Here is a 26191-nt window from a genome sequence, read left to right as displayed (position 1 = left end):
CACACACACTCTAATCATTAGTGAATGAAGTTCTCCTGCTGGAAGAGGGCAAACTTTACAGTAAAAGCACATCTTTAGGATGAACTCATGCTGAGGCTTGCAGGTATATCTCTCTGTCTCTGTCTGTCTCTCTCTCTCTCTCTCTCTCGGCCGTGTGGCGCCAGCCGGCAGGCGTAGACCAGACATTGACCCATAGCCGTAATGCCCAGAACTAACTTTACACACTCACCTGCTCTACTGCACCACATACCGTGTGTGTGTGAGAGGGGAGATAGAGTTTGTGGTTAAAGCTAGAATTGTTAATTGCAAAAATAACAAGGCGGGCGCCTCGCCTCTTTCGTTAAGCTGAGGGATGGACAGAGCTGAGGGATGGACAGAGCTGAGGGATGGACAGAGCTGAGGGATGGACAGAGCTGAGGGATGGACAGAGCTGAGGGATGGACAGAGCTGAGGGATGGACAGAGCTGAGGGATGGACAGAGCTGAGGGATGGACAGAGCTGAGGGATGGACAGAGCTGAGGGATGGACAGAGCTGAGGGATGGACAGAGCTATGGAGGCAAGGACTGACCATCCATGCTAACATTTATAGTATTAACTGCGTTTTGAGGCTATACATTGTTTACATTTATATTGTTTACGAACATGGGACAAAAACAAGCTTATATTTTGGGTTCCGATTGGGATGTGACAGTTGCACTAAGCTCATGAGGCATTTACAAGTTATATTCTTCAAGAATTCATTGGTATATATCATTCATTTACAGGTCCAAAAATGGATGTAGCAACTAAGGATTCTAGTTTTAACCAGGTCGGTCTGTTTTCCTCTCTTACATCCCTACATTTATTTTGTCACCAGGTAACCGGGATGATTTCTCGGCGTCGGCCCGGCAACACATCATGGAGGTGGTGAACACTGCTCGTATGCGCCAAGACATCGCCAACTCAGAACGTTTGAAGCGGGAGAGCAAGGGTGAAGAAGGGGGAGGGAAGGAGGACACTTGGGTTTTTCCTCTGGTTCAGATGAAACCTCTGGGAATACAGGTGGATGAGCAGATCACACAGGTAGTTACACACATGGACACCACTACCCTCACCAACTAATATTGAACAAAATAACTCCCATCGCATGTTTTTTTTAATTATTTTATATAAAAAAAACATTTTTAATGGTGTCTTAATAAATGTGAAAGTGGATCTGGTGTTTTAGTGAGAGGACACTACATCTGAGCATCTTATTTCCTTGTAGCGTTTGCTGACAGATGCGGGTCCCGGTGCAACTGTGTTTCTGACGTCGGGGTATTTCAACCTGACAAGAGCCTACATGTCGCTGATTCTGGGGGTGGGCGCCGACTATCAGATCCTCACCGCCTCCCCGGAGGTCAACGGGTTTTTCGGCGCCAAGGGCATTGCCGGGGAGATTCCAGCGGCCTACATCCACATTGCCAGACAGTTCTACAGCAAAGTGTGTCAGCTGGGACAGCAGGAGAGAGTTCACCTTCACGAGTACCACAGAGCACACTGGACCTTCCACGCCAAGGGTGGGACACACACACACACACACACACACACACACACCATATATAATCCTTGGCCTTAGAGCCTAGATTGATTCTGGATGGTTCTACTCTATTGTGATTAGTTCTGTTTGGCTGTGAGTTGTGACTGGTAGAGACGTACCATCAGACAGGGAGCATCCTAAACGGCACCCTATTACCTAATATTGTGCATTATTTTAACAGAGTCCTATGGGTCCTGGTCAAAAGTAGTACACTATGTAGGTATTGGGGAATTGGGTGCCATTTGGGACTCACTCATGGGGCCAATTCCAACCTGACAGAGAGTTGTACTGTTCTCTGGCTCTGCTATTCTGTCCATCTGTTAACCCAGACATGTTGCTTGAGAGATGATGCCTTGTCCAGTTGGGGAGGCAGGTAGCCTAGTGGTTAGAATGTTGAACCAGTAACCAAAAGGTTGCTAGATCGAATCCCTGAGCTGACAAGGTAAAAATCTGTCGTTCTGCCCCTGAACAAGGCAGTTAACCCACTGTTTCTAGGCTGCCATTGTAACTAAGAATTTGTTCTTAACTGACTTGCCTAGTTACATACATTTTAAAATTCACCTTTAGCGCCGATCCAAGGAAACAGTCACTACTGGGTTTGGATAGACGTTGGGGGTTTCTGTGTGCTTTAGTGTTTCCTTTATAGTTGTGGACATGGTCAACGAGAACCAAATTTAAATTTAAAAATGCTTCAAGGAATTACATCTGAATTACTACCAACCTTTCGCGGATACTTCGTTGATAGAATAAAATGGTAATGTGTCCCAAAAACTATTCTAAACAACTGAAATGTTAGTGGTGCATTAGTAGCTAGGTAAATTCTTGTTGTTTTCTTCAAAAGCCAGATTGAGCCACTGCGAGAGAGGGGGAGAAATGAACACAGTGAAGCAGCGTCAGTGGAATGTAATTTCACACGATCGTAGAAGTCCCATTTATTAGATAAAGCAGGGCGGGCTGGCCATTTCCCGTAATCACAGCACACACTGCATGGGAGAAATCACACAGCACCCAGCCTGGAGAGAATCAATGACCATTAGAGTTGACCCTGACCCCCAGCTGCAGAACAAATCACTGATGTTGGGAAACTGCTCTCTCTCTCTCCTCCCTCTTTCCTTCCTCCACCAATCCCCTTCTCCTCCCCCCTTTTCCCTCATCCTTCGCTCTCTCTCGCTCTCTCGCTCTCTGCAGGGCTGTGGTACTACCTGCGGGGGCATGTGCGGCCGTGCCTGACTCTGATTGGCTCTCCTAACTTTGGCTACCGCTCGGTGCACCGGGACCTGGAGGCCCAGATCGCCATAGTAACAGAGAACCAGGAACTACAGGCCCACTTGCAGGAAGTAGGCCATTCAAACCATCACAACTTTATTTAAACAGACTTGATGGCTTGATACTATGTTTCTGTTTTATACAGCTCTCAACCAAAAGGCCTGTCTACAAAATGCAACTAATTTGATAGCTCATGATCCCAGGAACTATGTGAAGCTGGTAATAATATGCAAAGTAGCTCGAGCGAGCAAGCAGGGAAACCTGCTGTGTGTCTCGTGTACACAAACTCATTCACACTCTCACACAATTACTCTCTCTCTCTCTCGTCTGTAACAGGAGCAGGAGATGTTGTACCAGAGGTCTACAGAGGTGTCCAGCTCTACGTTCCAGCAGCCAGATCGCCATGTCAAGCTGTGGGTCAAATTGGTCACTCCCCTCATCAAGAAGTTCTTCTGAGAGAAACAGCCAAACAAAGGTAACGCTCCCTCTCACACGCCACAGGTACCACACCCACACCTCTGAACGATCGTCTCCTAGTCACACACAGAAGTACATATGCTTTTTATAGAATGGCAGAACTTGGTTTCTCCAAAAGGTCCCTAGCCACTGCTATGTGTACCAGCCCTCAACCTAGCCCACGGCCGCATCAACCTCGGAAGCTGAACCCAGCTACCCCTGATTTGTATCCTACTCCCCCTCACACACCTTTATCCACTTTACTCCCCCCTCCTCCTCAACGTCCCGTCTCTGAGAGAAACTATCTGGCCTTTGACCCCTCAGCATCAGCATTCTGTAGTCCGCATCTGGCCCCATTCGGGTGAGTGTGAGAGAAAAGTCATTCTGCTGATGGCTAGAGTAGGCAGTGGGGTCAAAGGTGGCTTAGACGGGGGAAGGGTGGCTTATTGTGTGTGTTCTAACAGGGATGTAGACTTGCCTTACAGGAAGTATTTTCTTTTTATGGTGACGGTAAATGCTGAAGGGGAGGTGTCTCGTCACCACAGTGTTACTCAGTGAGACAAATAGCCACTAAATGTCAGTTTGTGATCAGCTGCCGTGAGGGAACAATGATGGATGGGGCCACACATTCCTCGTCATACTCCACAAGCATCCAAATACATGAACAAAGATGTTATCTATCTATAGTTTGTTTTTGTTACTGTGTTGTTCTTGTAAATTAACAAATTTAGAAATGGAAATTGAAACACACACTTACAGTGGACATACACACTCTCACTGAGCATGTGAGGTGGGATCAGGGTCTGTTGACTGACCTGGTCCGGGACACGGGGTTATCTATAGATTAACATCCATCCTCCCTCCTGCCACCCAGAAACAGCCCTAGTATCCACTGGCGTAACGCAGTTTCTCTGGAACCCCCCTGTAATGTCACCCCCCCCAAATAAAAATATTAAAGTATAGAATACAGTCCACGGTGATTAAATTGCGACATGTCTATGTGGATGGATGCTTATTGAGTCGATTTTATAGGGTTTCTGTGGTGCCATGGTGTAACTTTGCTTTAGCTAATAAATGTTTATTGGTAGGCCTATTTGGTTGTCATTTTCTCATGTTAAGCACGCTGTCACAATGCTGCCATTTGTAGCTTGCTGGCTTGTAGCAATGTAATTACTTATTCTGTAAAATTATAAATGTTTGATGAAACCGCATACTAATCAGCTACCAAATATATATTTTTGTCCTGTATAGGCTACCTGAATCTGCATGACATGAACCCTCGTACTCTCTCCCAGCTTGGATAGAAAGTTGTCCGTAAAACCAGTCTTAATGCCAAAATGATAGTTGGTCCACCTTCAAAACACTAGCTTACTAGGGATTGTTTCATTATGCAGTGTGCAGTGTACTATCTACAGCTTCACGGTGCCTTCAGAAAGTATTCAGACCCTTTGACTTCTTCCACATTTTGTTAGGTTACAGACTTATTCTAAAATTGATTTAAAATTGTTAGTTTTTTCCCCCTCAATCTACACACGCTACCCCATAATGACAAAGGAAGAACAGGTTTTTAGACGTTTGCTAATATATTACAAATAAAGGAAATATCACATTTACATAAGTATTCAGACCCTTTACTCAGTACTTTGTTGAATCATCTTTGGCAGTGATAACAGCCTCTAGTCTTCTTGGGTATGACGCTACAAATTTGGCACGTCTGTATTTGGAGAGTTTCTCCCATTCTCTGCAGATGGGCTCATGAGTGGCACAGCGGTCTCAGGAACTGCATCTCAGTGGTAGAGGTGTCACTACAGACACCCTTTGTTTGAATCCAGGCTGTATTACATCCGGCCGATTGGGAGTTCCAGATTTGGCCTGTGTAGGCCGTCATTGTAAATAAGAATTTGTTCTTAGCTGACTTGCCTAGTTAAAGGTTAAATAAAAATCTTCAAGCTCTGTCAGGCTGGATGGGGAGTGTTGCTGCACAGCTATTTTCAGGTCTCTCCAGAGATGTTCGATTGGGTTCAATTCCGGGCTCTGGCTGGGCCACTCAAGAACATTCAGAGACTTCTCCCGAAGCCACTGCTGCGTTGTCTTGGCTGTGTGCTTAGGGTTGTTGTCCTATTGGAAGGTGAACCTTCGCCCCAGTCTGAGGTCCTGAGCGCTCTGGAGCCGGTTTTCATTAAGGATGTCCCTGTACTTTACTCCGTTAATCTTTCCCTCGATCCTGACTAGTCTCCCAGTCCCTGCCACTGAAAAACATCCCCACAGCATGAGGATGCCACCACCATGCTTCACCATAGGGTTGGTGCCAGGTTTCCTCCAGACGTGAGGCTTGGCATTCAGGCCAAATAGTTCAATCTTGGCTTAATCAGACCAGAGAATCTTGTTTCTCATGGTCTGAGAGTCCTTTAGGTGACTTTTAACAAACTCCAAGCGGGCTGTCATGTGCCTTTTTAAGGAAGAGTGGCTTCCATCTGGCCACTCTACCATAAAGGCCTGATTGGTAGAGTGCTGCAGGGATTGTTGTCCTTCTGGAAGATTCTCCAATCTCGACAGAGGAGCTCTGTCAGTGACTATCAGATTCTTGGTCACCTCCCTGACCCAGGTCCTTCTCCCCCGATTGCTCAGTTTGGCCAGGCCGCCAGCTCTAGGAAGAGTCTGGTTCCAAACTTCTTCCATTTTAAGAATGATGGAGGCCACTGTTCTTGGACTTTCAATGCTGTGGACATTTTTTGGTACCCTTCCCCAGATCTGTGCCTCGACACAATCCATTCTTGAAGCTCTACGGACAGTTCCTTCGACCTCATGGCTTGGTTTTTGCTTTGACATGCACTGTCAACTGAGGGACCTTATATAGACAGGTGTGTGCCTTTCCAAATCATGTCCAATTAATTGAATTTACAACAGATGGACTTCAAGTTATAGAAACATTGAGGATGATCAATGGAAACAGGGTGCACCTGCGCTCAATTTAGAGTCTCATCGCAAAGGGTCTGAATACTTGTGTAAATAAGGTATATTTCAATAAAAAATAAAAAATAAACATTTTAGAATAAGGCTAACGTATCAACAAAATGTGGAAAAAGTCGAGGTCTGAATACTTTCGAGACAAATACATTATATGCAGTATCTGCTATTTATAAAAATGTCACATCAAATAGCCTAACAATGAGGAAAAAAGTTGTAGAGTTGGGGATAAGTTCAGCCACTTTTGAATATTGCAGCCCATACACAAATAGGCTGCAATATTCAAGTTTAAATTCAATTTGAATCCAACTGGAGAGATTCTCCTGAAGTCCTTTTTTGTGTGCAAATGTTTACCAAAGCCTGTAGGTCCAGGTTTTTGTGTAACCTTTATGGGATCGGTGTCCCTCCCGCAGGATGGTTGAACTAACGTGATTAGCATGACGTTGTAAATAACGAGAACTTTCCAGGACATAGACATGTCTTATATGGGCAGAAAGGTTACATTATTGTTAATCTAACGGCACTGTCCAATTTACAGTAGCTATTACAGTGAAAGAATACAATGCTATCGTTTGAGGAGAGTGCACAACTTATCACGGAAACTGGTTTGATACATTCAACTATGAAGGTACATAATGTACCTTACATTCAGTAATCTTGCTCTGACTTGTCATCCTGAGGGTCCCAGAAATACAGTGTAGCATAGTTTTGTTTGATAAAATCCATTTGATCAAACAATCCACATCTAATGTGTGATGGTTAGTGTCTTTTCTGCAGGGAAGCTAATTATCATTCATTTAACATTCCTGAGTGTAAACTTATTTTTAAATGTACATACAAAAATGATATGTTCTCTATAGTTATGTACTTAAATGTACCAATTGACCAATTTGGCACATTGGGAAGACTTGGTACAACATTTTGAAGAGTAATATAATGGTTCATTGGATCAGTCTTAAACTTTGCACATACACTGCTGTCATCTGGTGATTAAACTAAATTGTGCCTAGACTCCGAAGTGATATAATGGCCTTTCTCTTGCATTCCAAAGATGGGGGGGGATAGAAAATCTAAAACGCATTTAAAAAAAAATATTTTACCAGATCTGTGTGTTATATTCTCCTACATTAATTTCACATTTCCACAAACTTCAGTGTTTCATTTCAAATGGTATAAAGAATATGCATGTCCTGAGCTACAGACAGTTAGATTTGTATGTCATTTTAGGCAAAATTTTAAAAAGGGTCCGACCCGAACTAGGCAAGTCGGTTAACCAGTTGGATTTAGGGGGCGCTATTTTAATTTTTGGATGAAAAACGTTCCCGTTTTAAACAAGATATTTTGTCACGAAAAGATACTCTACTATGCATATAATATACACCTTTGGAAAGAAGACACTCTGACGTTTCCAAAACTGTAAAGATATTGTCTGTGAGTGCCACAGAACTGATGTTACAGGTGAAACCCAGATAAAAATCCAACCAGGAAGTGCTGCATTTTTTGAAACCGCCTCATGCCAATGACTCCTTATATGGCTGTGAATGAGCTACGGATGAGCTTACGTTTTCCCCAAGGTGTCTACAGCATTGTGACGTCTTTTTAGGCATTTCCCTTGAAGAATGGCTGTAAGGGACCATATGGCATGTGGTCACATGGTGTCTCCCGCAGAAAACCTTGCGTAAAATACCGAGGTAGCCATTTTTCCAATCGCTTTTTATGAGAAACCAACTGCCTCGACGGATATATTATCGAATATATTTGTTAAAAACACCTTGAGGATGGATCCTAAACAACGTTTGCCGTGTTTCTGTCGATATATTGTGTAGCTAATTTTGAAAAAAGTTTGGCCTTTTTCGGTCAATTTAAAAATGAAATACAAATAGGACAAAACCCACACCGACAAGAGAACACTACATAAAGAGAGACTTAAGACAACATGGTATCAACACATGGCAGCAGCACAGACAACCGCACAAAGGGCAAGAGGGTAGAGACGGTCCAGTTTGAGTTCTTCACTTGCTGCAGTGAACTGAAAAGTGGAGCGTCCCAGGGACGTGTGCTATGGGGATCTTTTAACAGAATGTGACTGGCAGAACAGGTTTTGTATGTGGAGGATGAGGGCTGCAATAGATATCTCACATAAGGGGGAGTGAGGCCAAAGAGGGTTTTAAATAAGCATCAACCATTGGGTCTTGCGACGGGTATACAGAGATGACCGGTTTACAGCGGAGTATTGAGTGCAGTGACGTGTCCTATAAGGAGCATTGGTGGCAAATCTGATGGCCTAATGGTAAAGAACATCTAACCGCTCGAGAGCACCCTTACCTGCCGATCTATAAATTATGCCTCCATAATCTATTATGGGTAGATGGTCATCTGAATCAAGGTTAGTTTGGGAGCTATGCTGAAAGAGGAGTAATTACGATAGCCAAGTCTAGATTTAACCTTAGCCTGCAGCTTTGCTATGTGCTGAGAGAAGGACAGTGTACCGTCTAACCATACTCCCAAGTACTTGTATGAGCTGAGTGTATCAAGCTCTAAACCCTCAGAGGTAGTAATCACACTGGTGGGGAGAGGGGCATTCTTCTTACCAAACCATATGACCTTTTGTTTTGGAAGTGTTCAGATCAAGGTTAAGGATAGAGAGCTTGTTGGACACACAAAGCTTTTATGTAGAGCATTTAACACAAAATTCAGGGAGGGGCCAGCAGAGTATGACTGTCATCTGCATATAAATGGATGAGCGATCTTCCTAATGCTTGCTGTTGCTGTGAAGAGCGTGGTGCCTAGGATCAAGCCTTGGGGTACTCCCTTGGTGACAGACAGTGGCTGAGACAGATGATGTTCTGACTTTATACACTGCACTCTTGGAGGTAGTTTGCAAACCAGGCCAAAGACCCCTCCGAGACACCAATACTCCTTAGCCGGTCCACAAGAATGGAATGGTCTACCGTATCAAAAGCTTTGGCCAAGTCAATAAAAATAGCAGCACAACATTGCTTAAAATCTAGGGCAATGGTGACCTCATTTAGAACCTTTTTAAGGTTGTAGTGACACATCCATAACCTGAGCGGAAACCAGATTACATACCCAAGAGAATACTAAACCCAGTCAGTTAATTATTGACAAGTTTTTCCAACACTTTTGATGAACAGGGCAAAATAAAAATTGGCCTGTAACAGTTAGGATGAGCTTGATCGCCCCTTTTTAATAAAGGCTGCATCGTGGCTGCCTTCCAAGCAATGGGAACCTCCCCAGATTCGGGGGGAGCGGTTTGGCGATGATGGAGGCAGCGACCTTAAAGAAAGGATCTAAACCAGATGTTTTTTGGGGGGGTCAAGTTTAAGGAGCTCCTTTAGCACCTCGGACTCTGACCGCCTGCAGGGAGAAAGTTTGTAGCGGGCAGGGGGAAAAGGGGGAGGAGCATCGGGTAGTCACATTAGAAGGGGTGGGAGATAAGGAAATGTTGGACGGGCAAGGAGGCATGGCTGAGTCACATAGGACTCGACTTAATGAAGTGGTGATTTTTAAAGAGCTCAGCCATGTGCTCCTTGTCAGTAACAACCACATTAACATTAAGTGACATGGGCAGCTGTGAGGAGGGTTTATTTTCCAGGTCTTTAACTGTTTTCCAGAACTTCTTGGGGTTAGACCCACAAAGCGAACTGCTCCTTAGTTACTTTAACTTTGGCCTTCCGGATAGCCTGAATACACTTATTTATAATTTACATGAACGAGAGCCAGTCAGCCTGTCGGTATGCGTGTGCCGAGTGATTTGCCAAATGGAATTCTTGAGGCGGAGTAACTCTGCCAGATCAGGGACTGAACCCATTTTGTTTTTTCCCAGTTTTTTTTAATGGGCTTGTATTTGTTAACGATACCACTGAAAATATATAAAAAGTCTTCCCAAGTGTTTTACAGAGGGGGTATAGAATCAGCGTGATCAATTTACAGAGGCCAGATTGTGAAGGAAGTCTTGCTCATTAAAGTTTTTTCGCAAGCGTCTATGACAAGTCAGGACAGGTCGTTTCACTGAGCAGCCATTACAAACACAGGCTATAAAACAGTGATCACTAAGGTATCAGTGTGGTGTTTTCTGTAATGACCTGTAAGGATAGCATTAATGGGAGTAGCCTTTTCTGGGTGTTTTGAGTCATACCTTGAATATGAGAGAGATTTAGGGAGTGTCATTGCTTTAGGTCTGGTCAGGTAGTTTAAGCATGTCCCTAATTTAGGTCACATAGCAGGACAAATTCAGACTTAGTGTAAGGGGCCAGGAAAGAGCTTAGGGCACAGGCAGGTGCTGATGGTGGCAGATTATAACCAGCAATTAATTTAAAGTTTAATGCGTAAAACTGGCAAATCAAATTGTTTGGGGACAGACTTGGTGGAGACAACGGAGCACTGAAGGTGTACCTTGGTAAAGACTGCCACTCCACCACGTTTGGAAGATCTGTCTTGCAGAAAAAGGTTATAACCAGAAAGGTTAACATCAGTGTTCAAAACACTCTTTCTTAACCACGTCTCAGTAATGACCAACACATATGGATTGGAGCTGTGAACCCACACTTTCAATTGGTACATTTTAGGTAATACGCTTCTACTGTTAACGTGCAGAAATCAGTGAGGCAGAGCACAATTCAGAATTGGGCTTAGCAACAGTAGATGGGCCACTGTGTACATGCACATTTTCCAGATATAATCCGCAGTAATACAATCGGGGCACGGCAGAGGACAGGGAGCGCTCTGCAGTGTTGATTTTATAACATTTGAATCATATTGTACAGCGATTTCATCAGGTAACATGAATACAAAGCCGGTGAGAGGTGGTTAGAATAAGATGGGAGGCCAAGAGTCTGTAACCAATGGAGTCAGAGTCCCAAGTGTGGGAACAAACAGACTGTCCCACAGTTGGATAAACAACCAAGTTCAAAGTCAATATACCATGCATGAGGCAAATGGCATAAAGCACAAGAGAAATACACTGCTCAAAAAAATAAAGGGAACACTTAAACAACACAATGTAACTCCAAGTCAATCACACTTCTGTGAAATCAAAGTGTCCACTTAGGAAGCAACACTGCTTGCACAACAGCATGTGCAATTTATTGTCAAATGGAATAGACAACAGGTGGAAATTATAGGCAATTAGCAAGACACCCCCAATAAAGGAGTGGTTCTGCAGGTGGGGAACACAGACTACTTCTCAGTTCCTATGCTTCCTGGCTGATGTTTTGGTCACTTTTGAATGCTGGCGGTGCTTTCACTCTAGTGGTAGCATGAGACGGAGTCTACAACCCACACAAGTGGCTCAGGTAGTGCAGCTCATCCAGGATGGCACATCAATGCGAGCTGTGGCAAGAAGGTTTGCTGTGTCTGTCAGCGTAGTGTCCAGAGCATAAAGGAGGCGCTGCCAGGAGACAGGCCAGTACATCAGGAGACGTGGAGGAGGCCGTAGGAGGGCAACAACCCAGCAGCAGGACCGCTACCTCCGCCTTTGTGCAAGCAGGAGCAGGAGGAGCACTGCCAGAGCCCTGCAAAATGACCTCCAGCAGGCCACAAATGTGCATGTGTCTTCTCAAACGGTCAGACACAGACTCCATGAGGGTGGTATGAGGGCCCGACGTCCACAGGTGGCATTTTCCAGAAAACACCAAGATTGGCTAATTCGCCACTGGCGCCCTGTGCTCTTCACAGATGAAAGCAGGTTCACACTGAGCACGTGACAGAGTCTGGAGACGCCGTTAGGTATCGAGATGAGATCCTCAGACCCCTTATGAGACCATATGCTGGTGCGGTTGGCCCTGGGTTCCTCCTAATGCAAGACAATGCTAGACCTCATGTGGCTGGAGTGTGTCAGCAGTTCCTGCAAGAGGAAGGCATTGATGCCATGGACTGGCCCGCCCGTTCCCCAGACCTGAATCCAATTTAGCACATCTGGGACATCATGTCTCGCTCCATCCACCAACGCCACGTTGCACCACAGACTGTCCAGGAGTTGGCGGATGCTTTAGTCCAGGTCTGGGAGGGGATCCCTCAGGAGACCATCCGCCACCTCATCAGGAACATGCCCATGCGTTGTAGGGAAGTCATACAGGCACGTGGAAGCCACACACTACTGAGCCTCATTATGACTTGTTTTAAGGACATTACATCAAAGTTGGATCAGCCTGTAGTGTGGTTTTCCACTTTAATTTTCAGTGACTCCAAATCCAGACCTCCATGGGTTGATAAATTTGATTTCCATTGGTAATTTTTGTGATTTTTGTTGTCAGCACATTCAACTATGTAAAGAAAAAGGTATTTAATAAGAATATTTCATTCATTCAGATCAGGATGTGTTATTTTAGTGTTCCCTTTTTGAGCAGTGTATAACAACTTTGGGCTAGTCATTATACGTTCAGTCACTCGCCTTAACAGTGCATGTGTGCTGGAGGCGACTGAAAGCTCGGGAGAGAGGGGGGTACCTACACCAGACGGGGAGAGAGGCCAGGGCAGACGGTTTACAGATTGCCTGGATTCCGCCTGGCAATGGGAGTAGGTGTCACAACCACTTGGGAGAAACTTTTCTCTGGAGGCAGATTCCTTGTAGAAAATCCCAGCTAGCAACTCTGTGGGAAAAGGTCATTAGCTAGCTATATTTTTTAAAGTGTTGGCGACATGGTCCTTTTACGACGTCCAAACCAAAGTTGTTCTGTGGCTGTTATATTTTGGGGATTCTGTGGAGGATATATTCTCTGCACAGATGGAGGGGGCTTCAAAGGCCTCTGCATTTGGGGAGGGTGGGGGGCTGTGAAAGTCTCCTGCCATTGTTAGGCTCGAGTTTTCACACCTCACTTCAGTGCTAATTTAAGTCAGATTCTTTCCTAGCAGTTTGATAGCCTTATTTAAGAAGCTTTATATAACAAAAGTATCTAAAGATTGTCTTTTACTTTTTGGCTTCAGAAAGTAGGTTCAGACTGAACATTGCTCACTCAATGTTGTGTTGGATGGTATTTCCATGTTCCGCTGTGTTTCTGCAGGGTTTGGCTTGTTTTAGTTTTTCTTGATGGTCCTTGGTGATAGTAGTCCAATCAGGTAATTTTGCCCAAAATCAAGGTTTTAGGTATGGAATTGTGACTTGGAATGACTGTTTTTAATGTTGAGGTTAGTATCCTGTACAAGTCCTTGCAGGTTGTGGGCCGACTGTTTTCTATACTGAGTATTGCCAACTCAGACAGCCTTTCCTGAGACATTACGCATTATACAGTATGTCCATTGTGCTGTGTACAATATAAACTTAGTTTTGAATGATGCCAAGATATACCAGAGATAAGGGACTGTTGATATTGCAACCACCGGTTCACCAGTATGAACAAAATCGCAAATAGCCCTCAAGAACTGTTTTTCTACTAAAGTTGATCACCACATCAGTCATTGGCTTCATCAATAACTGTGTCAATGTTGTCCCCACAATGACCGTACGTACATACCCCAACCAGAGGCCATGGATTACAAGCAACATCCGCACTGAGCTAAAGGGAGCTGAAAGCTGCCGCTTTCAAGGAGCGGGACTCTAACCCAGACGTTTAGAAGAAAGGCAAGCAACACTGAAGCATGCATGAGAGCACCCGCTGTTCCGGACGGCTGTGTGATCACCCTCTCCGTAGCCGACGTGAGTAAGACCTTTAAACAGGTCAACATTCACAAGGCTGCATGGCCAGACAGATAACCAAGAATTGTACTCCGAGCATTCGCTGACCAACTGGCAAGTGTTTTCACTGACATTTTCAACCTCTCCCTGACGGAGTCTGTAATACCAACATGTTTCAAGCAGACCACGATAGTCCCTGTGCCCAAGAACACCAAGGTAACCTGCCTAAATGACTACCAACCCGTAGCACTTACATCTGTAGCCATTTATCCGAGAAACCCTAGACCCACTCCAATTTGCCCACCGCCTCACAGATGAGACAATCTCTATTGCACCTGGACAAAAGGAAACGCTTACGTAAAAAATGCTATTCATTGACTACAGCTCAGCGTTCATTGTCATAGTGCCCTCATAGCTCATCACTAAGCTAAGGACCCTGGGACTAAACACCTCCCTCTGCAACTAGATCCTGGACTTCCTGACGGGCCACCCTCAGGTGGTAAGTGTAGATAACACATCTGCCACGCTGATCCTCAACTCAGGGGTGCATGCTTAGTCCCCTCCTGTTCACCCATGGCTGCATGGCCAAGTACGATCCCAACACCACCATCAAGTTTTCAGATGACGCAACAATGGTAGGCCTGATCACCGACAACTATCAGACAAGCCTATAGGATGGTCGCCTAGTGGTTAGAGCATTGGACTAGTAACCAAAAGGTTGCAAGATCAAATCCCCGAGCTGACAAGGTGTAAATCTGTCATTCTGCCCCTGGACAAGGCAGTTAACCCACTGTTCCTAGGCCGTCATTGAAAATAAGAATTTGTTATTAACTGACTTGCCTAGTTTAAATAAAGGTTAAATGAAGGTAAAAAATAATGGGGAGGAGGCAGTGTGCTTTCAGGATAACCTCCCTCAACGTGATCAAGACAAAGGTGATGATCGTGGACTACGGGAAAATGAGGGCCGAACACGCCCCCATTCTCATCGACGGGGCTGTAGTGGAGCAGGTTGAGAGCTTTGAGTTACTTGGTGTCCACATCACCAACAAACGACCACGGTCCAAACACACCAAGACAGTCGTGAAGAAGGCACGCCGAAGCCCATTTCCCCTTAGGAGACTGAAAAGATTTGGCATGGATCCTCTTAAAGTTCTATAGCCGCACCATCGAGAGCATCTGGTTGTATCACCGCCTGGAATGGCAACTGCTCAACCTCTGACCGCAAGGCACAACAGAGTGTGTACGGCCCTGTACATCACCGGGTCCAAGCTTCCTGCCATCCAGGACCTCTATACCAGGCGGTGTCAGAGAAAGGCCCTTAAAATTGCCAAAGACTCCAGCCACCCTAGTCATACTGTTCTCTCTGCTACCGCACTGCAAGCGGTACCCGAGCGCCAAGTCTAGGTCCAAAGGGCTTCTTAATAACAGCTTCTACCCCCAAACCACAAGATTCCTGAAAAGCTAAACAAATGGCTACCCAGACTATTTGTATTGACACCCCCACACACATTTTTTTTTTTACGGTGCTGCTACTGTTTTATCGATGCATAGTCACTTTACATCTACCTACATGTATATATTACCTCGACTAACCTGTACCCCCGCACATTGACTCTGTACTGGTGGTACTCCCTGTGTATATAGCCTCAATACTGTTATTTTATTGTTGCTCTTAAATTTTTTTGAGTAAATACTTAACCAACAATGCAGTTAAAGAAAAATGCATGTTAAGGGCTTATAAGTAAGCATTTCGCCCTCCACCTGTTGTATTCAGCGCATGTGACAATTGAATTTGATCTGTTTGCATCTGCCAATATACTGGCAGCCCAGTATCCAGACGACCTGTCCCCAGAGCTTCCTATACAGTTCATCTTTTCTGTAACGTGTTGAGCCCGGCTTTAAGGAGAATGAGAGGCTAAATTAAAAATGTTACAGAACTACAACTCCCTTCTGTCTAGCGTCCCCTGATGTTGCTATGGCAATCAAGCTTTTTTTTTACCACCCCTGTAACTGTCATTTCTGCGACAAGATCTTTTTCTAAACTAAAACTCATAAAGAACTACCTAAGAACCCATTAGGTTCTCGGTCTGATATGTGATTTTAAACACCTGAGTAAGCTCCACTGGCTGTGAGGGTGTCCGGTACGCCAGCGCTAGTATCAACACCATACCATCTCCATGTGGTTTCACAGGTACACCCTCCAGGTGCAGTTTCCCAAAATAAAAGTTAAACGTTTTTATATAAGTCTGTGGTTGAAGTAAGTACTTACTGTAGCTGTTATCTGCCAAAGAGGGGAGAAAAAAAGAAAAAAAAGCTTAGCTCTAACAATGGCTGAGTGGTTAAAAATTGATCTTATCTACAGTATGTTTATTGTTTCTGTACTGACAACAGGCTGGAAGCCTTCCAATCACACCTCACTTTCCCATTCAAAAGGTTATCGCCTGAGGTTTGTGTGTGCATGCTTGTATTGTACCGTTCTTTGCATCTGTGTGTCCTAACCATGCTTGTACAAGCTGCCCCCTAGTGGACCTTCCTAGGAACACTGGGACCGTGAGGAAAGCTGTACTATGATACAGTGGAGTTGTTTCATGCCATTTCCAAGCTCAACACGCATCTTTCTCTTACCTCACCGACATCTGTGTTCATCACATTCCTCCAATAGACATAGATGACAAATCTGTAATTATTTTTGTGCAACATTGATGCTTTTTATTAATGAAAAGGTATTTCAGATGAGTGGTCTGAGTGTTTGTTTTCTCTTGCCTCTCTCTTACACACTGAGCAGGAGGCAGACAGCGGCCAGTACCCACTTGGCAGGCTTCTCCTTGGTCTTGAGGTTGAAGGTCCAGATGAAGGTGGGACCCCTCATGCGGGTCTTGTAGACGGGACACTCATACACGTTCTTGGTCTCCTGTCGGTCCACCGGTACCGCCTTGATGAAGATCACCGGCATGTTGGGGGTCAGCTCCTTCAGACGAGCATCTGCTATCACCCCTGTCTGTGTGTCCCAGCGTGCCCCTGTACATACACAACCAGACACACACATACCTACTGTAAAAAGTTTAACTCTAAACATATAAAAACATAATCTCTCCACAATGAGACTGTATGGTTGTGTATATCTACAGTACTGTACAAATGGACCACTTAGTTATTAATGCCTGAGAAATAGCAGCGTTTTTGTGGTGGAAACGAGTTGTGTTTTCCATTAACTACAAACATTAATATGCTGAGTACATGTCAGCAGGAGGAATGTTACTACAGGATGTTTTCTACATTCCATATCCATTAGTTTTGTATTGACAGTGGAATCTGGTACATGATGAGAGTAGTGTGTGGGTCTGAAGGTGAATACACAAACTGTGTGTGGACAGCCTGTGGAGTTTTGAGATCCCTGGAGGAACCTTAAGAACAGTTGAGAGGAGAACTGATCTAGAAGTGTTTACTATGGTACTCTAACCAGCTCATCCAGTGAGTCATCCCAGGAACTGAACTTGAAAGTAAGTTGGAATAGTAGAATGCACAAGGTGCTATTTAGAAATTGGGTAGTGCATCAGTTCCTCTTGTCATATCAGTCCTTCCATATATTAGACAGCTATTTATTCAGAAATGTCCAGATCAACTAGCCCATGTTAGCTAATGTTTTTTTGCCCATAGATTTTATTGTAATATTTGGGAACTCCTGCGCTAAACGGCTCATACAGTGAGGCACCCCAGAAACTGAACTGGGCACTGTGTGTGTGGATGGATGACTCTGTAACCTAAAAGATCAATGTTTAAAAAAAAAAAAAAAATATGGTTTGACTGCACCTGTGTGTTATTGACTGACTTCATCTCCAGGAGATGGATGCTAATGGATAAAATTGCCGCAAATGTGTTATACAGTATCACTTTGGAGATAAAAAAAAAAAAATCCGGCATGGCATTTTTGTGTGTGTGTTTTACTACATAGGGAACAGGATGCCATTTTTAGAATGCAACCAAGATGATAACCCGTACCCTCCATGTAGAGTCCGTAGACGTAGGCCCCCTCCCTGGGTGGACTGGTCATGTCCTCGCGGTTCTTCTTGGTCACCTCTACAGACAGACACATCCTGTCCAGAGGCCACTCGTTCTTCCTGGCCATGGACTGCATGATAGCTGTCAGGAACGACTGGGGGTTGAAGAACCCTGCCAGCCACACCGTGGTGGGGAGAGCGAAGTCTGCTGTCCACGACTCCAATTCCTACACAGACAAAAGCGATCAGCACAGTATGTATGGACAGAATATTCAATACAATCGCATGTCATCGATAATGAATACAATGTTCGCGGAGATCTCATTCTCGGTAAACGCTATGTCGGCTCAATTGGGCGGCAGGGTAGCCTAGTGGTTAGAGCGTTGGACTAGTTGCGGAAGGTTGCGAGTTCAAACCCCGAGCTGACAAGGTACAAATCTGTCGTTCTGCCCCTGAACAGGCAGTTAACCCACTGTTCCCAGGCCGTCATTGAAAATAAGAATTTGTTCTTAACTGACTTGCCTGGTTAAATAAAGTTAAAAATGGAAAATTACCTGGCTTTAAAGGGGAGCTGAACTTCCTGATTTAGCATCGGTTCAATTCTCTTTAGGAAATAATATAATATAATATATAAATATATAATAGTAATAATATATAATAATATATGCCATTTAGCTGACGCTTTTATCCAAAGCGACTTACAGTCATGTGTGCATACATTCTACGTATGGGTGGTCCTGGGAATCGAACCCACTACCCTGGCGTTACAAGCGCCATGCTCTACCAACTGAGCCACAGAAGGACCACAAATGCGACAGAACATCTGGGTTTTGGAGCTGTGCTTTGATGGGTTTGTGTTCGAATGTGTGTTTACTTTTTGTCAAAACCGTACAGTCACTCACCCTTCTAGTTAACTTGAAACAGTCTAACCAGGTTTTGTATCAAAGTCGCCTAGACTAGCAAGCAAGCTAGCAGCCGTGGCAAAGTTGGTTTGACTTAGGCTATCCAAACTTTGGGGCTAGTTAGGGAACGTCCAATAAATTACACCATGTAAATGGAACAATTATTTTCATGTTGCACACCTAGTTGTCTCATTAAATTCTTTCAATATTAGTATATGATTTTATACCATTTTAAAGTTGGTTTGCGGTTAAGTCATTGAAATTTTGAGCTATTGACATTTTAAAAAATATTGTCCCATGTACATTGTGTAATCCCCATAGGGATATATGTCAAACCATATTGACCATAGGCATTACAATTGGGTTGCGTGCAGGTGCAATCAGAATTTGATTAATTGGGTGCTGTGGGCAGGATTGAAATAAACCCAACCAGGATTCTCCCCAAAGAATGTAAGAGAGGTGCTGTGCACTGTAGAAAAAAAATATGTATTATTTATTTATATATATATATAAGGCCAGTAGATAGATTTGCCATTTTCTGCTGAGTCCAAAGGGCGGAAGCACTGCCCTCTCCGGGACTCTCCCCGCCAACGTACTCAGCAGCACCACCTTTTTAAAAATCCTGGGGAGAACCCTGCCAACCTAAGAAACTGTTACGGTACCCTTCATTCTGTGACATACAAGTTTTTCATCATATTTCCACTGTGTAGTAAATTTTGACAAATGTTTACCTCATCACGCAGTTGGGGGGAATTCTGACCTGAGTTAAGCACATGTAAATGGAACGCAATTCCCATTTTTTTTTTATGCACTTTTCTCTATGCATATACACAGTGTACAAAACATGATTTTTCCATGAGACTGACCAAGTGAAAGCTATGATCCCATATTGATGTCACCTGTTTAAAATCCACATCTATCAGTTTAGATGAAGAGACAGGTTAAAGAATGTGTAAGCCTGGAGGCAATTGAGATATGGATTGTGTATGGGCATGACAAAAGATTTAAGTGCCTTTTGAACGGGGTATGGTAGTACAGTTGAAGTCGGAAGTTTATATACACTTAGGTTGGAGTCATTAAAACTCCACAAATTTCTTGTTAACAAACTATAGTTTTGGCAAGTCGGTTAGGACATCTACTTTGCATGATAAGTAATTTTTCCAACAATTGTTTACAGATTATTTCACTTAATTCACTGTATCACAATTCCAGGTGGTCAGAAGTTTACATACACTAAGTTGATTGTGCCTTTAAACAGCTTGGAAAATTCCAGAAAATGATGTCATGGCTTTAGAAGCTTCTGATAGGCTAATTGACATAATTTGAGTCAATTGGAGGTGAACTTGTGGATGTATTTCAATGACTACCTTCAAACGCAGTGTCTCTTTGCTTGAGATCATGGGAAAAGTCCAAAGAAATCAGCCAAGACATCAGAAAAAATTGTAGACCTCCACAAGTCTGGTTCATCCTTGCGAGCAATTTCCAAATGCCTGAAGGTACCACGTTCATCTGTACAAACAATTAGTACGCAAGTATAAACACCATGGGACCACGCAGCCGTCATACCACTCAGAAAGGAGATGCGTTCTGTCTCCTAGAGATGAACGTACTTTGGAACGAAAAGTGCAAATCAATCCCAGAACAACAGCTAAGGACCTTGTGAAGATGCTGGAGGAAACAGGTACAAAAGTATCTATATCCACAGTACAACCAGTCCTATATCGACATAACCTGAAAGGCCGCTCAGCAAGTAGGAGCCACTGCTCCAAAACCACCATAAAAATAAGAAAAACAGACTACGGTTTGCAACTGCACATGGGGACAAAGATCGTACTTTTTGGATTAATGTCCTCTGGTCTGATGAAACAACTAAAATAGAACTGTTTGGCCATAATGACCATCGTTATGTTTGGAGGAAAAAGGGAGATGCTTGCAAGCCGAAGAACACCATCCCGACCGTGAAGCATGGCAGCATCATGTTGTGGGGGTGCTTTGCTGCAGGAGGGACTGGTGTACTTCCCAAAATAGATGGCATCATGAGGAAGCGAAATTGTTAATATATTGAAGAAACATCTCAAGACATCATTCTGGAAGTTAAAGCTTTGGTCGCAAATGGGTCTTCCAAATGGACAATGACCCCAAGCATACTTCCAAAGTTGTGGCAAAATGGCTTAAGGACAACAAAGTCAAGGTGTTGGAGTGGCCATGGGAAAGCCCTGACCTCAATCCCATAAATTTGTGGGCCAAACTGAAAAAGCGTGTGCGAGCAAGGAGGCCTACAAACCTGACTCGGTTACATCAAGCTCTGTCAGGAGGAATGGGCCAAAATTCACCCAACTTATTGTGGGAAGCTTGTGGAAGGCTACCCAAAATGTTTTACTCAAGTTAAACAATTTAAAGGCAATGCTACCAAAAACTAATTGAGTGCATGTACACTTGAGACACACTGGGAATTCATTCTTAAAATATAGTGGTGATCCTAACTAACCTAAAACAGGGATTTTTTTTTACTAGGATTAAATGTCAGGAATTGTGAAACAGTTTAAATGTATTTGGCTGAAGTGTATGTCAACTTCTGACTTCAACTGTAGGTGCCAGGTGCAGTAGTTTGTGTCAAGAACTGCAACACTGCTTGGTTTTTCCATCCTCAACAGTTTTGTGTGTATCAAGCATGGTCCACCACCAAAAGGACATCCTGACAACTTGACACAACTGTCAACATGGGCCAGCATCCCTGTGGAATGCTTTCGACACCTTGTAGAGTCCATGGCCTGATGAATTGAGGCTGTTCTGAGGGCAAAAATGTCTCCCGATCAGAGAGTATATATTATGGTGTTGTACCTTGATCCTGAGCAGCAGGTCTGCATACCAACCCCCCAGGCCCTGCAAGGAGGGGTAGGCGAGCTTGGTCCAGGACTCTGGCACCGTGTCCAGGAACAGAGCGTTACCCAGCTCCTCCATGTCGGTTGTGATTGTCAACTCACCCTACAGAGACAGACAGACAAGACAATGTCCCACCCAATGTTCCATCTGAGCTGCACACAGTATCCCCCGGGACTTGCCTTGCAGAAATATCAGCCCACAGAGAGAAGCAGGAGATTGAACTTTAGAGTAGTGGTCATCAACCAATCAATTGATCTCCAAAGCATTTATTTTCCATTTTAAAAATGTATTTAAAAATCCTTGTTCCTATTATTATTTTTATTAGTCTCTGGCTGTTGGCAGTAGGTGCACCTGATATAGCTGCCCTGAGCACCAGGTAGGTGAACTGTTGCCATTTAATTTGTCTGAAGGTACACACTCTGCCCGCGGGCCCAGTGAGCAAATCAAGTGCACTATAGGCCTAGTGCTGGCCAATCGGATTGCTCAGACTACTGTGTCTGTAGTAAGTAGAAGGCATAAAATAACTTTCACTCTCCATTCATTGGAGTAAAAACATGAATTTGTGCATGAGGCAGCAATAGTGCAGTGTGTTGGGTTCTGACTTCTAAACTTGTAATATTGTTAATCATCAGGTATCCTATGGAAAGGAGAAGAGCCACGCTTGTTACACCAGAAGTTAAATGGTTTTCTGTAGGAGGAATGTATATGAGGGAGTCAATTAAGGTCGGATATGAGCCAGGGGCTTGGAATGTAAGGGAAAGGCACTGATAAAGGTGGAGAGCTGTAGATTAGTGAGGAATAGGGGCAGAGGTCAGGTCACAGTAATGGAGAAGGAACAGATTATTACCCACATCACACAACTTCCTGCCTAGCAATAAATATGTCATGTTTAGAGGGAAGGAGGAGACTTCACCTAAATTGGGGTATATATACACTTGTGCTGGTGGGAACATGTCTGACACATTGGGTACACATTGGGTGAATAAACTTGGTTTTAGCTTTTCATAGTTGTCCTTCAGTTTTTAGAACCTAACAGATGCTATATGTATTTTGCCATCAGCTGGAAGATGGTGTTCCTTTATAGTCAGTGTCAGTTGAGGAAAGAGCGCGGAGGGGTGGTAAGAGGCAGACCCTCAGTCTGCTGCTCTCTCCCTCCACTGAGACTGACCATCAGATGCAGGCACCATCAGCCCAATAAAATAAAACAATTATTTAAATGTATGCTCACTCAGCTATGCCTCACAATACAACAACGGATCTATTACCGGTATGATCATATAGCCTAACTCAATTTGAAACAACAATGCATTGGCAGGGTAATTCAAACAAAACTAATATGCGGTGATCATTTATTGGGCCTATAGCTTACTGCACAAACCTCATTGATACAGTACTGTTTTTAATTGGTTAATGTTGCATAGGCTTAAAAATCTAAGCGGTAGATCTCTGCTTGCATTTAGACTCAAAGTGATCTTGACTCGGAAAAGGTTGACTACTGTTCTAGAGTTTTCCCTGTTAACACTATCAATGTTTCCCTTTACTGTGGCAATTGTGATCGAATCAATGCAATATTAGCCACTTTCAATGCGAGATTTTGTTGTAGGCAGAACGCATCGGAGTAGGATTCTATTGCATTGGCACGCATTACTCAGCCTGTACTCTACACAGACTGGTGTGGCATAAACAATCAGAGCTGCAGTAGGGCTACTGTATATACAAATAGACCATTGACATATTACAGTATGGATCTGTCATTTACTTTGAACTGGACTTTATTTACAGTACGAGTGATCGTGAGTAGATGCGCTTGTTTTGAGATGAAAGCGAGAGATGCACATTTTGTTCATATCCTTTGCTAGTTAGTGAGTTATTAGCCCAGTTATAGATCATTTGTAGTCAGCAAGGGGGCAGTGATTGCTTCCCACAAGAACACAAAACATGTACATTTCTAGACATCTTTGAAAAGCGAGTCCGGTAAAGAGCTTTTTTTTGTGTCTAAAATGAGCAGTGTTGTTTTGAGACAGCTTATTCAAGCCTAAATAGCCAATAGGCAGAGGGTAGCATAATTTGTCTGATTATCTGTAATAATGTTATGAGAATAATAAAGCATTGTATTTTGTAAAGTGGTTTCTTGCATCAAACACAACAGCATTTTCAGTCACCTCCTTGTCTGAAGGACCGGTAGATAAACAGGTTAATGTAAAGCCCTGCATGTTTTTTTTTCAAAAGACTCTTGGAATGTAGGCCTACATTGTACACCACATATTGGCTACTACTTACTGTAGGCTGAATGATAGAACAGAAATGTTCCATGTTAAAATGTTATGGGATGTATTTTCTCCATTGTTTTTGATGGTAAGCCACTGGTAGGCCTACATTATGATCAAGTAGCCTACTTGACCACTGTTAAAACTGTGACTTAAAGTGGGTACAGCCTCTGTGTTCACTGTAAACGTGCGCTGGAAGTATTTTCACAACGTTCCAGTTTGCGCTCAGCAGACCTGAAATTTACTCAGTGCTAGAAAGAATGTGCGGGAACATTGGTCACACCATTCGCTGTACACTCCTTTCAGTTTGACTACAGACAACGACTGTGATGTCATGTCACACACACTCTGTCTCTCCCGTACCTTGAGTCCGAGGTTGAGCTCTTTGAGAGAGCGTGTGATCTCCTTGGTGAGGAAGTTCATCCTCTCACACTCCTGGAAGGCCACGATTATGTAGGGAGTTCTCTCCTCCACCTTGGCCATTATCTCTATCATGTTGAAACCATCTGGCAGCTTCTCCAGGATCTCATCCAGGATGCCCTTCACCTTTAGGAGAAAACACAGGCAAACACAGTGGCATACACACACAGGTCAGGACTCTAGTGGGGGTTAATTAAAGGCTCTGAGGTGGGGTGATAGTGTTTTTCATACCTTCTCCTCTCTGGACACCCCTCCTCCCCCAGCTGCGTCTGACTCTTTGGGCTGCATCTCCAGCACGGTGCGGAACAGCTTCTCTGAGGTGATGGTGAGGAAGCCAATCTCAGCGTTGGGGTGGAGGCCATACAAGTAGGGGCTCTCTGGAGGCAGCACCTCATCTATGTACATATGGTAGCCCTGGACACACACACACTGAGGGTTACTGATAGGTAACAATATTTTTAGTTTTCAAGGGTGTTGTCGTGTGTGTGTGTTCCAAACCTTGTAGTCAGAGTTGGGTGGTACAGGGAAGCTGGGTGCGAGGTACAGCTCTCCCTCCAGCATCTCAGGTCTGACATACTCCTCCAGATAGGTACGACACAACTTCCTGTCCCAGTCGTCTGTGATGTGGCCACCGTACATGATCTCCCCAAACAGATAGCGCAGGTCGTCCCACGGCACCTGGAGAGAGGGAGGTGGGGTGAGAGAATGGAGGGAGAGAAATGGAGAAAGAAGGGGGAGAGAGAGTGGGGTCAGACACACACTACAAGTATCGCCACCAATGTACCCTGCTGCACAGGAACCAACCAAAATCAACTTATTTGATTAGAATGAATGCGCACGTCAGCCATCGAGCATTGAACCTCAGCGATTCTTGAGCTTGGACGCTGACATTGTACACGATGCAATGCAAACAGTATAGCAGCTTTCATTGATTTCAAAGGAAGCAGTCCCTCAATGGCTGATGGCTGTTGTGCAGCAGGGCCATAAAGCTCTAGGCTGATTGAGAGATGGTGATGTCAGTCACATGTTCATTCACCTTGGAGTTGGCCTCCAGGTAGTTAGTGATGTCTCACTCACTCACCTTGTAGTTGGCCTCCAGGTAGTTAGTGATGTCTCTCTCACTCACTCACTCACTCACTCACTCACTCACTCACTCACTCACTCACTCACCTTGTAGTTGGCCTCCAGGTAGTTAGTGATGTCTCTCTCACTCACTCACCTTGTAGTTGGCCTCCAGGTAGTTAGTGATGTCTCTCTCACTCACTCACCTTGTAGTTGGCCTCCAGGTAGTTAGTGATGTCTCTCTCACTCACCTTGTAGTTGGCCTCCAGGTAGTTAGTGATGTCTCTCTCACTCACTCACCTTGGAGTTGGCCTCCAGGTAGTTGTAGAGGACGTTGACGGAGATGGTGAGGTCTCCGTTGTTGAAGGGGTAAGATCTGTTCCAGCCCTGAGCTCCAAACTTCCTCCTCTCAGCCACCACAGCGTGGAAGTAGCACAATGCAAACAGAATCACCTTGAACTCTGACTCTTTAGAGCACATTTCCAGAGTGTCCTAACACACACGTAGAGATAGGGAAGAGATTACATTCAACTCAACTCAAATTCAATTTAAGTGTGTGCAGGTACTGTACACTGAGTACACCAAACATTAGGAACACCTTCCTAATATTGAGTTGCACCCCCCCTAGGGATGCTGGCCCATGTTGACTCCAATGCTTCCCACAGTTGTGTCAAGTTGGCTCGATGTCCTTTGGGTGGTGGACCCCCTTTTTTCTCCCAAATTCCGTGGTATCCAATTGTTAGTAGCTACTATCTTGTCTCACCGCTACAACTCCTGT

General features: G+C 44.2%; 2 protein-coding genes across 2 annotated transcripts in view; one reads left to right on the top strand and one right to left on the bottom strand.

Moving 5' to 3' along the window:
* The window catches only part of LOC118402732 (CDP-diacylglycerol--glycerol-3-phosphate 3-phosphatidyltransferase, mitochondrial-like), a 31250-nt gene extending 13444 nt beyond the window's left edge, over positions 1-17806 (top strand). Inside the window, exons 6-10 of the mRNA XM_035800926.2 lie at positions 858-1063; positions 1248-1539; positions 2748-2896; positions 3162-3300; positions 16667-17806. Coding sequence (XP_035656819.1) covers positions 858-1063; positions 1248-1539; positions 2748-2896; positions 3162-3281 — 767 coding nt within the window. The 3' untranslated portion in view covers positions 3282-3300; positions 16667-17806. The remainder of the gene's footprint in view (positions 1-857; positions 1064-1247; positions 1540-2747; positions 2897-3161; positions 3301-16666) is intronic.
* Positions 14951-26191, bottom strand: part of LOC118402731 (dynein axonemal heavy chain 17-like) — a 76482-nt gene continuing 65241 nt past the window's right edge. Inside the window, 7 exon segments of the mRNA XM_052477853.1 lie at positions 14951-16899; positions 17881-18106; positions 21623-21766; positions 24295-24477; positions 24583-24765; positions 24850-25029; positions 25714-25905. Of these exon segments, the coding sequence (XP_052333813.1) occupies positions 16652-16899; positions 17881-18106; positions 21623-21766; positions 24295-24477; positions 24583-24765; positions 24850-25029; positions 25714-25905 (1356 nt within the window). The 3' untranslated portion in view covers positions 14951-16651.

The sequence above is a fragment of the Oncorhynchus keta genome, chromosome 24 (assembly GCF_023373465.1).
Source record: "Oncorhynchus keta strain PuntledgeMale-10-30-2019 chromosome 24, Oket_V2, whole genome shotgun sequence".
NCBI lineage: Eukaryota > Metazoa > Chordata > Actinopteri > Salmoniformes > Salmonidae > Oncorhynchus > Oncorhynchus keta.
The sequence above is the reverse complement of the archived record's forward strand: the minus strand, read 5'-3'. Positions and strand labels throughout refer to the sequence as shown.